This window comes from Plasmodium gaboni, chromosome 5 (genome assembly GCF_001602025.1).
Source record: "Plasmodium gaboni strain SY75 chromosome 5, whole genome shotgun sequence".
NCBI lineage: Eukaryota > Apicomplexa > Aconoidasida > Haemosporida > Plasmodiidae > Plasmodium > Plasmodium gaboni.
The window spans coordinates 648,951-660,985 of NC_031485.1; the positions used below are offsets into that span (position 1 = coordinate 648,951).

Genomic DNA, 12,035 nt, shown 5'->3' on the forward strand with positions numbered 1-12,035 from the left:
CTGAAACATCACCTGTAGTTTTTTTTTTTTTTTTTTTTTTTGTTATGAAAGGTGATCACATTGCATATATATATATATATACATATATTTTTTATGCTACGAAAGAAAGTGAATACTCAAATTACGAATAGGTGCAGGTGGGTCACCTGAGGTACATAAATATTTCCCCCCATTTATCAAATCGTTTACATTTTTAACTAGCGAAAAGTTCTGGTCATAAATTTTTCTAGTAGGACCAATAGAAGGTTGTAAAATCTTTGTAATTTCGTAACATAATGATTTTATATTTTTTATATATGATTTAACTAAAAAATATACTCCTTTATCATATTTCTTTTCATTATTAAAAAGAAATATAGTTTTTGTTCTTCCTGTTTGTATACCATATTTTTGTATACCTAACGTACCAGGAGTTACAACATAATTACATGGTTTCATCTTGATAGTAGAAAATGCTTTTATATTATTATAACTATAGGAGGATTTATTTTTATTATTTTTTAATAATTCGATAAATTTATTTTTTTGAACTCCCGTATAAAATTTTTTATCATTTAACCTTTCAAAAACGTTTGTGCATATTTTATCATTTAATAAGGAAGGAGCATGTTCATTACTTTCTTTTTTTTTCTTTTGAATAATGCTGGGTATATATTTCTTCTGACAAACCATAAAGTACTTTTTTACAGGTTTTAAATTATCTTCCTCACAACATAGCTGCTTACAAGAATTTATCTATATGTTTTAATATATAGGCAACATATATATATATATATATATATATATTTGTGTGTATGTAATATTTTAAGGTACCTTGTGTGTCTTTTCTTTTCCCTCTAGATACTTCTGATATTCTTTTATAACTTCATCAAGATTGTCCATTAAAAAAAATATACGTTGAAATAATACACTTCACAAATACAATATGGTAAAAAATATTTAAGTACAAAAAAATATACTATACAAATATAATTAAGTTGTAAATAAGAAAAAAAATATTTTTCATTTGCTTTTTTTCACAAAATATGTTTTATATGGGCACATTTTGTGCTTGTCTTAATATATATATATATATATATTGTTATATTTTTATTTTTTTCAGAATGCAAGTTATCAAATTATGTGTTATAAATATAATAAACATGACAACACATTTATGCATTTGTATAAATGTATATTTTTTATTTTTAATATCATTCTTTTATTTTAAAAGACTTGACAAATTTTAAGGTCACCTTATTTATAAACCTTAATTATCTTTTTATAAAACATCATAACTTAAAATATATATATATATATATATATATATATGTATATATATAAGTGATATAACAAAAAGTATTTTTAATCACTCTGAATATAAAGATATATTATTTATAAGATATTATTAAAAAAAATAATAAAAAAATAAAATAAAAGTTTATGCCTTATAATAATGAATTTTTTTTTTTTTGATAAAATATAGTATTCATTCATATAAAATATAACAAACATTTATTTTATTATTTTTTATTAAATATATTCAATATGCTATTGAGAATATTTTATTCCCTCTTACTCTTCACATATATAAGTATTTTCCTTTTTACAAAAAATATATATATATATATATATATAAAGGGGGAGATGAAATATATTAAATTAAAGGGTAAGAATAATATTATATATATTTATAACCATTTATGAACTATGTAGAAGTATTTACATAACATCGTTTTAAAAAATGATTGTTTAATTTTATTTTTATTTATTTTTTGAGGTACAGTTTAAATACAATTATTATTAAAATAATGTAGATATATTATTCCAATTTACAGTTAAAATTTTACAAATAAATAAATAAATATATATATATATATATTATCGGAGACATTTTATAAAATAATAGACACATAAAAAAATTATAACAAAAAAATAATAAAATAATAAAATAAAAATATAGCTAAATGCAATATATATGAATATAATTAAAAACAAAAAAAAAAGAATTTATGGTTTTACAAATATTGTTTATGTAAATACTTAAGAAAATGTTTCATATATTAATAGGAAAAATCTATCTATATTATATATATATATATATATATATATATATATGTATATATTCATATCCATATTTTCCTTTAGAGTTCTATAAGTTATCATTCGGATGATATATTTTATCATGCTCCATTGAACTATCTGTTACTATATTTATATTTCCCTTTATTCGCATATCAGGATATATTAATGAATGCAATTCCTCGACAACTTTCGAATTTTTTTCTATCTGTTCTCTACATTGACAATGCTTTAACCATGCATTCATAAAATCAGCTGGAGGTAATATAGTTTGTAAATAATATAAAAAAGATTCATTCCATATAATTTCATTAAACTGTCTTTTCAATTCATATTCTTCACTTAATACGGAACACATTTTCTTATCTGTTATTATATGTAATTGTTTTACTAAATCCTCTAATATAGTATACACACTTTTTTCTGCATCGTTCATATTTATCCTGACTTGTTCATGTAAAGTGTCAATTTTGGCTAGCAAATCATTTAAATTTTTTTTTTTTTGTTTAATAAAATTGGATGGATTATTACTATTATGTAGAATAGCTTTATATGCCATATTTAGAGAAATGATTGTATCTTGATTATTATTGTTATTATTTAAATAAGGAAAATTTTGGTTCGTTGTTAAATCAGTGTGTACATGATTGGAGATACACAAATTACAAATAGGAATATGACAGATAGTACAGAACATATTAACATCATTTGACATGTGTCTCTTACACTTTCCTGGTATTTTTTGTGCTTCGTTTAAAGCTTTTCTGATATGTTTTTTGACTATTTTATTTTGTGAATGGATAAGAGTATCACATTTTTCACATAACTTAACTTCATCGGATTCACAATAAAATATGGAAGGTGCATCACTACAATAATCACAAAGAGGAAGAGAAAAATGTTCATCATCATTTGGATCACATTCAAATTGTATTAAATAACGTGGTAATATTTGTGAATTATCATAAATAATATATTCATGATGAAAAGTATAATATGGCAAAACACCATATGTTGGCATAATATCTCCTCCTAAGGATAAATTTATTTCATTATTATGTTTATGATTTTCGTTTTCTTTATTTTTATAATGAATAGTTAATGCATCATCTAGCGATTCCTCTTTTTGTTTTTTAATAAATATACTGTCATATTCTATAGGTAGCACATCTCTATTATATGTGGATACATCCTTTTCATTAACAGATAAGGATAACCCAACACCTACATCACATAACAAAAATTCAAATATTCCTCTTTCACCAGATAAAAGAGAGTTTTGGCTGTGTTCTATAATTTTTTTGAGTTTTTTTTTTCTTGAGTTTTGAGGATCATTTTCGTATGTAAGTTCATTACATTTATTAAACGTTTTGTTTTTATTTAAGGACGTGAGTGGGAAACCAGGAATGCTAATAAATAAAAAGGGAAAAAAAAAAAAAATAATAAAAAAAAAAATAATAAAAAAAAAATAATAAAAAAAAAATAATAAAAAAAAAAATAATAATAAAAAAATAATAAATGGTATACATGGATATTATATATATATATATATATATATATATATTTATTTATTTATTTATATTAATTTTTATGAGGCTCACTTAAAGTTCCCAATGGACAACTTTAAACCCTTGGAAGAAATAGAAAACCCCCTTGCACAAATATTTTGAATTGTATTATCCCTATCTAATGCTGAAGTATCAATAAAAGTTTTTAAAACAAGTTTTTCTGAGTTTTTTTTTTGAAATTTATTTATGACTTGTACAGGAGAAACATGCCACGCTTGTACTAACTTTACTCTAGACGTTCTTGCATTTACTTGTAAAAAATATTCTAGTGTTAACCATTCATCTGAGTCTCTAAATATTTGTGTCAAATTATTATCTAATATATTAATATCTGTTCCTATAGGGTTAGACATTATTTTATTGATTATTCATAAATATGTTATTCATCTAAAATTTTTAATATTATATAAAGACACATAAAAAAAAAAAAAAAAAAAAAAAAAGAGAGTTAATTATATGTACAAATTAAAAAATGTAAAGAAATAAAATCATAAAAGGGAAAAAAAAATATATATATATATATATATATATATATATATATATATATATAATATAAATATTTGGATGCACATAAAACATATGTATATTCTTCTTTTCAAAGAAATAATATAAAAATGTAAAAAGGGGAAATCATGAAGATATTAAAAAAATCGATATAATATTAATACATGATATTATTAGGAACAAATCATATTTTTTTTAATATGGTACAAAATTTTAGACGGAAAATTAAGATACAATATTTTAAATTATAATACATAAATATATATTTAAAATAAAAATAAATAAATATATATATATATATATATATATATATATATATTATATAATAAAATTCGATCAAACAAAAAAAATTTCAATAAATAAAAGAAATACAAAAATGTATACATATATTTATATATATACAATATAATATATTTTATTGAGCTATATTATATATTATATAATAATGCATATATTTGCAATACAAAAAAATAATACCCATATAAATAAATAAATATATATATATATATATATATATATAATAGAGGATTTATTTTATATATATGTTTAATACATATATATTATTTTATATAATATATATATATTATATTTTTTTTTCAAAATTCTATAAAATAAATTTAAAAAAGAAAATAAAATCATAATATTTATAATTTTATAATAATGTAAGTGCTTTAAAAAAAAAAAAAAGTTCCCATGAAACTATTTATTGGTATATTTTAACCTGAACTATTTTATTAATAACTATATATATATATATATATATATATATATATATATATATATTTATGTTAATGTTGTTTTTATAAAAATTGTTGATAAAGTAATATTTTGAGAAAAAATGGCGAGGCATAGTAAAAATAATACAGCTAATCCTATATTTACATACCACGAGAGAAAAAAAGTTAAAGGTAAAATGATGGGAATAAGATGGTATCACATATATATATATATATATTTATATTTATGTGTTTGTATTTTTTTTTTTTTTTTTTTATTTATTTAAAAAATAAAATAAAGATGTAGGAACAATAAGAGAACGATTAGGAAAAGATTCTATGAGGAAATTCGAACAGTGCTGGATATGTTTAAGGACAGCAGAAAATCCAGTTAGTTCTCCTTATGGTTATATATTTTGTAAAATATGTATAATTAATAATTTTTTAAATCAAAAAAAAATATATGCCAAAAAAAAAAAAGAATATGAAGATTATATAAAAGATATGAAAAGAAAAAAAAAAGAAGAACTCTTAAAAGAAAAAGAAAAAGAGAAAAAGAAATTTCTCCAAGATTTGGAAAATTTAAACACAGGAAATGTTCAGGTATATATTATGTAAAATTATCAAATTAATATATATATATATATATATATATATATTTTTAATACAGAAGGAAGAAGAAAAAAACTTGTTAGATATATCAAATAATTTCTGGCTCTCTTGCAATTCTTCTAAAGTAAAAAAAGATGCTATTCAAAAGAAATTAAAACCTCCATCTAAAGAATTAATATGTCCAATTACTAAAAAGCCATTAAAAATGAATGAACTTATAACAATAAATCCTGAGGTCATAAAAAACGAGGACTCAGAAAATGGAAAGTATATATAGAAAAAAAAATAAAAATATATTATTTATATGTGATGTATATTTTATTAATTATGTGTTAATTTTCCATCACAGTTATATATTCATTTGTATATATATATATATATATATATATATATTTTATGATTGTATAGATGGGTATGCTCATTTTCAAAAAAAAATATTGATCATCATAAAGCGGTGCTCTTAAAAAAAACAGGGAAAATTATATTAAAGGTAAAATATATATATATGTGCATGATTCAATATTATATATACATTTAGATATATTTTAATATTATCATAATGTATTTATTAATTTATTTTTTTCAGTCATTTTTTGAAAATTTTATATATGGAAAAAAAAACTCATATGATATTACTGTGGGTGAGGATGATTTTATTAACTTAGAAGCAGGAGGAACAGGTATGCATAGTATATTAACACTTAATTGTATTTTTCATACAAATTGTTAATATGTTTATATATATATATATATATATTATATGTAGGAATGATTTATAAGGAATATATTCCTCATATATTTATTTATTCTATATTGTTTTTTTAATTTTTTTTATTATTTTTTTCTTATAGCTTTTTGCTCACAGTAATGTTGAAAAGACCTTATATAATCATTACTTTAATGGAGAAACATAATATAATACAATTTGTTTAAAATTATCATTTTTATTTTTTTTTGTTAATATATATAATATTTATATTTTATTTTTTTATAAACAATTCGTTTTTATTATTTTATTTATTTATTTAAATTTTTTTTTTTTTTTTTGTTTTTTTTTTTTTTTCCCTTTATTTGGGATAATGATATTTTTATAATTTTCTTTTTTTTATTTTAAATATAATAAACTTTTTTCTTTTTTTTTTTTTTTTTTTTTTTTTTATTTTAATTTTTTTTTTTTTTTTTTTTTTTTTTTTCCCTTTATTTGGGATAATGATATTTTTATAATTTTCTTTTTTTTATTTTAAATATAAATAAACTTTTTTCTTTTTTTTTTTTTTTTAATTCAATAATTATAAATATAAGTTAATTCAAAATGTGTATATATATAAATATATATATATAATATGATTAAAATATAAAATTAATAAATAAGAAATTATAAGTATGACATTACATATTATATATATTATATATATGTCGAATATATAATGAAATAGAAAAAAATGTTCCTATTAAAATGAACGTTATTTTATTTATTTCCAGTTTCTATATATTCTTATAAAATAATATAAAGAGTAAAAAAATAAAAGAAATATATAAATATTTATTTGTTTATTATTTTTTTATGAAGGCCTTTTTTCATTTCTCCTTAATTTTGTGAAAAAAAAGGATTTTATTTTATTATTTCCCTATTCTTTTAAATAATATTATATACATATATATTATATATTATATATATATATATATATATATATATATTTATATTTATGTTTATGTTTTATTTTGTTTAATTTTTTGTTTAGTTATACTATTAATATATATATATATATTTATATATATATATATATTTTTTTATATGTATATATTAATTTATGTTGATTTTATTCATTTATTTTAATGAGAACGAAATGGATAAAAAAAAAATTATTTTCTTTACATAAGGAGATATGATAAAATTTATGAAATTAAAAAGGGTCCATATTAATTTAATAATAATACTTATAATATATATTGCGTCCATAAAGATATATAATGTAAGAAAAGTGGAATGTATACATTCAAGAAACCATATTATTAATAATAATATAAACTTTCAAAGTGGAAAAGGTAATAGGCTCTTTTTTTTAGTCAATAAGAAAAATATATTCAAAGGAATTAACAATATTTCCTATAAAATAAAAAAGAGGAATAAACATTTTTATAAGAATGATAAGGATAATAATATTTTAATAAATTCCTTTGATGTGCCTTATAAGGCAAAAGAAAGAAAAAGTAGTGACCATAGGATGACTAAAAAGTTATCAAAATTTTTTTACTCTTTAAATTTTTATAAAAAAGGAAGTGAACAAGAGAATAATATTATCGGATATGAAAGGTTTAATGTTTTAAAGTGTGGTTACAATAAATCTGAGGGGAATATAATTACAACAGATTTAAATGATGACAATGTCTTTGATGATCAAAGAGAAGATGATATGGTTAATGATGATATATATAAAAGTTATGAAAATAATAATAATAATAATAATAATAACAATTTTGATGATTCTAATAATATTAAGAGTGATGATATAAACAAAGATTATAATAACTCTTCAAACAATGAGACAGTTAATAAAAATGAAAAAATAAATAAAAAAAGATATTATAAATTTATGTCATGGAATAATACAAAAGAAATTAGAAGCTTTGACTTAAAAAAATATAATATACATAATGAAGATAAGAATGAAGAAAGACCTCAATATTTCCAATCTGCATTTTATTCTTCAATAAAAAAAGTATCTGAAAATACGAATCATATAAATATTAAAATAAATAAAGAACTAGTTAATGCTCTATCAGTTGAAGAAATATTAAATGTGTTAGATAAATATTATAATTATTCAAATTATAAAAATATAAAAAAAAAAAAAAAAAAACCTATTTTTAATGAGGTTAATATTGTTACAGCATATCATAGGATAGCTAAACATGTTAGAAATAAAAGTTTTTATAAAAGAAACAGTTTTGATGAAGGGGAATATTCAATAAATTCATGTTTCGATACAATAACATCTAGTTTGTTTGAGAATTATTCAAATGTGGATGATTCCCCTAGAGTATTCGATTTGTCTTCTAAGAAGGATGAAATGGAGTTAGCCACGAACGAAGATAATATTGATGATAAGAAGATACATATTGATGATAAGAAGATACATATTGATGATAATAAGATACATATTGATGATAAGAAGATACGTATTGATGATAACAAGATACATATTGATAATGATGATAACCAGAAACATATTGATGATGATGATGATAACCAGAAACATATTAATGATGATGATGATGATGATAACCAGAAACATATTAATGATGATGATAACCAGAAACATATTAATGATGATGATAACACATATGTGCATGATGCTAATGTGCACTCCGAAAAAACAAAGAATAATAATGAAGAGAATAAATATAAAGACCTCTTGAGCAGTAGCCACATTAATCTATACGAAAAAGTAGAAACATATAGAAATATATATGAACTATTAAAAGATAATTTATCAATTAATAATAATAATAATAATAATAATAATAATTGTGATGAATCTGTTATAACAAAACATGTAGCGAATATAGCTTGGGCTTCATCGGTGTTATCTAATAATGATCCTGATATATGGAAATACGTAAAAAAGCAATTTTATAAAAATATTAATAATTTTAAAGCACAAGAGATTTCTATTATTATATGGTCCTTTGGTTCTATAAAAAATGAATTAATTGAAACAGAAGAAGAATTTCATTTATTATTTAATTGTATTAAAAAATATATAAATGAAAATAAATTTAAAGCTCAAGAATTTAGTAATATAATATGGTCCTTAGCTGTATGTAATTATTATAATTATGATATGCTAATTCTTTTATATAATTATGCCATTAAAATTTTTGATAAGTTATTATTAAAAGATATATCTACAATACTGTATAGTTTATCTCTTTTTTCGTCTGATTGTATAAATAATAATATTCTTGATGTTATTAAAAAAAATCATTTTTTTAAATATAATATAAAAGATGATTATTTAACAATAAACAAAACAGAAGAAAATAATGATCATACTAATAAACTCAATCTAGAAAATATTAAACCAAATGATATAAAAGATGATCATAATACAATAAATAATATACAAGAGAAATTTAATACAATTGTAAATAATAATATAAATCATAAAAAATATGTGACATATTTATTATTTCAAAATTTTCTCACCTATTCATTAAATAAAATTGAAAATGAAAAAGATAAAATGAATATGAGGAACTGGTCCAATATTTTCTGGTCATGTGCAAATATTGGGCTGGGTTTATATAACGATATGTATAAAGATCACAAGGGGTTGCAATATTATATTTTTCATATTAACAAAAAGGATAATTATAATATAAATGAAAAGGGTGATAATGATACATATAATGATGATATAAATGAAAAGGGTGATAATGATAATTATAGTGATAATATAAATGAAAAGGGTCATAATGATATATATAATGATGATATTAATAATAATAAGGATGGTAATCTTCCTTATAATAATCCATTCAAATATGTAAATACCAATAATGATTATAAGAACAAAAGTATGATCCAATATAATTATCATCAAAATGATAATAATAAGATAAATATAAATAAAAATATTATATGCTACTATAAAGATAATGATGGAATATATCACTTACATGGATATACAAACAACTGCGATATATCACCATCTAATAATAATAATAATAATAATATATTTTATGAAGAAGATAAAAATATGAATATTAATGTAGATGATTACTCTTGTGATTCTAAACCATATGTTCATATTATACATGGTGAATATGTATTCCCTCTAAAATACTTTTATGATGAAAAGAAATATAAAAATCAATTTAGTATGCAACTTAATAAAGTAGGTATAGATACTGACTTGGATATATATAATGATAATATCAAAACAAAAAATAAATTTAATAATATAAAAGATGATATAACCTATAATCAAAATGATAAAAATGATAAAACTGATAAAAATGATAAAAATGATAAAAATGATCATAATAATAATAATAATAATAATAATAATGTATCAGGTCAAGATTTGAATATAGTAAACCATAATATTAAAAACACTTTAAATAATAACCATTTAAATATTGACCATACAAATTATTCCTTATTCCTTAACGAAATAAGTGATAAAAAAATTAACCTTTATAATAATACAAATAATAATGCTGTTATATTAAAACTATTATATATGTTTGAATCACAAATTAAAGATAAAATTTTAAAGTGGACAAAATGCGATACACAATCTATTGCTAACATTTTATGGAGTTTATCAATATTAAATGTATTTTCAAAAAATATTTTTGAAGATGGTTTATATGAATGTAATAAAAGATTTATCAAATGTGGAAAAAAAAAAAATACAACGAAAGTAAAAAATTTTATATCACAATTACATCAATCACAATTATATCAAGCTGCCTTTTCTTATTGTCTTTATTTATTAAATAATGAAAAACATATAGATAAGTTATTAAAAAATAAAGAAAATTATAAAAATGATATCATCATAAATAATGACATCAAAAAAAAAATACATGCCATCTTTGAAAAATATTTTAAAGTATCTATTAATACATTAAATATATGGAAAAAACAATTAGCACGAAATCAAAGGAAAGAACAAAAAAATCATATATCATCTTCAGTGCATAAAAAAATATCTAATGACTTAAGGAGATTGAATATATTTCATTATAATGAATTTTTTATTTTGGATTCCATTCTGGTTGACATATTTATACCCCATTCGAAGGTACACCAACAAAAATATATATATATATATATATATATATATATATAAATATTTCATTTATATTTTTCATTTTTCATTTTTCATTTTTCATTTTTCATTTTTCTTTTTTCCTTTATAATAGATTGTCATAGAAATTGACGGACCTAACCACTTCTTTCAGAAAGGTGAAATGATTATATACAAAGCAAATACCTTATTTAAAAAAAGGTTGCTGAGAGCACTAGGTTATACCGTAATTTCTGTTCCAATTAGCGACTATACATTTATGTTCAGTGCCTTGGATACCATGCATTTTACCAAAAAACTTTTAGACAAAGTAAATTATAGTCCATAATTATAGTTAAAAAGATGTGTCATATCACACAAATATATATATATATATATATATATAATATTATCTTCTAATTAATTTTTTTAATTTCTATTTTTTTTTTTTTTTTGTCTTTTTATTTATTATCACATTTTAAAACAAATTAATTCATTTTTAGTTATTAATTTTAAAATAAAGTTTCATTAGCATTTGCTAATTATCCCTTTTTATATTAACTACATATGTTTTTTTATATGGTTCCTTTTTTTTTTTTTTTTTTTTTTTTTTTTATTTTTTTTTTTTTTTTTAATTTTTTTTTTTTTTTTTTTTTTTTTTTATTTTTAATTTTTTATTATTTTTTTTTTTTTTTTTTTTTTTTTTTTTTTTTTTTTTAAATTAAATTTTTATTATTTTTTTTTTTTTTTTTTTTTAATATAAAAAAAATAAT

The 12,035-nt window shown here is 19.1% G+C and overlaps 4 protein-coding genes across 4 annotated transcripts; 2 read left to right on the forward strand and 2 right to left on the reverse strand.

The window, feature by feature from the left end:
- Nucleotides 1-96: 96 nt before the first annotated feature.
- On the reverse strand, nucleotides 97-882 carry PGSY75_0517800 (putative apicortin; the record flags this gene model as incomplete). The annotated part of the gene is made up of 2 exons (XM_018784458.1): nucleotides 97-735; nucleotides 814-882. The coding sequence occupies 2 exons, from the start codon at nucleotides 880-882 to the stop codon at nucleotides 97-99; spliced, it is 708 nt and encodes a 235-aa protein (XP_018643113.1).
- Nucleotides 883-2,131: 1,249 nt separating this feature from the next.
- On the reverse strand, nucleotides 2,132-3,982 carry PGSY75_0517900 (putative zinc finger protein; the record flags this gene model as incomplete). The annotated part of the gene is made up of 2 exons (XM_018784459.1): nucleotides 2,132-3,470; nucleotides 3,663-3,982. 2 exons carry the CDS (start codon nucleotides 3,980-3,982, stop codon nucleotides 2,132-2,134), a joined length of 1,659 nt encoding a protein of 552 aa, XP_018643114.1.
- Nucleotides 3,983-4,971: 989 nt separating this feature from the next.
- Nucleotides 4,972-6,329, forward strand: PGSY75_0518000 (conserved protein, unknown function; the record flags this gene model as incomplete). Its single annotated transcript, XM_018784460.1, has 6 exons — nucleotides 4,972-5,041; nucleotides 5,151-5,452; nucleotides 5,520-5,728; nucleotides 5,870-5,951; nucleotides 6,048-6,141; nucleotides 6,313-6,329. 6 exons carry the CDS (start codon nucleotides 4,972-4,974, stop codon nucleotides 6,327-6,329), a joined length of 774 nt encoding a protein of 257 aa, XP_018643115.1.
- A 1,018-nt stretch (nucleotides 6,330-7,347) lies between these two features.
- On the forward strand, nucleotides 7,348-11,611 carry PGSY75_0518100 (putative RAP protein; the record flags this gene model as incomplete). Its single annotated transcript, XM_018784461.1, has 2 exons — nucleotides 7,348-11,277; nucleotides 11,399-11,611. The coding sequence occupies 2 exons, from the start codon at nucleotides 7,348-7,350 to the stop codon at nucleotides 11,609-11,611; spliced, it is 4,143 nt and encodes a 1,380-aa protein (XP_018643116.1).
- Between the last annotated feature and the right edge of the window lie 424 nt (nucleotides 11,612-12,035).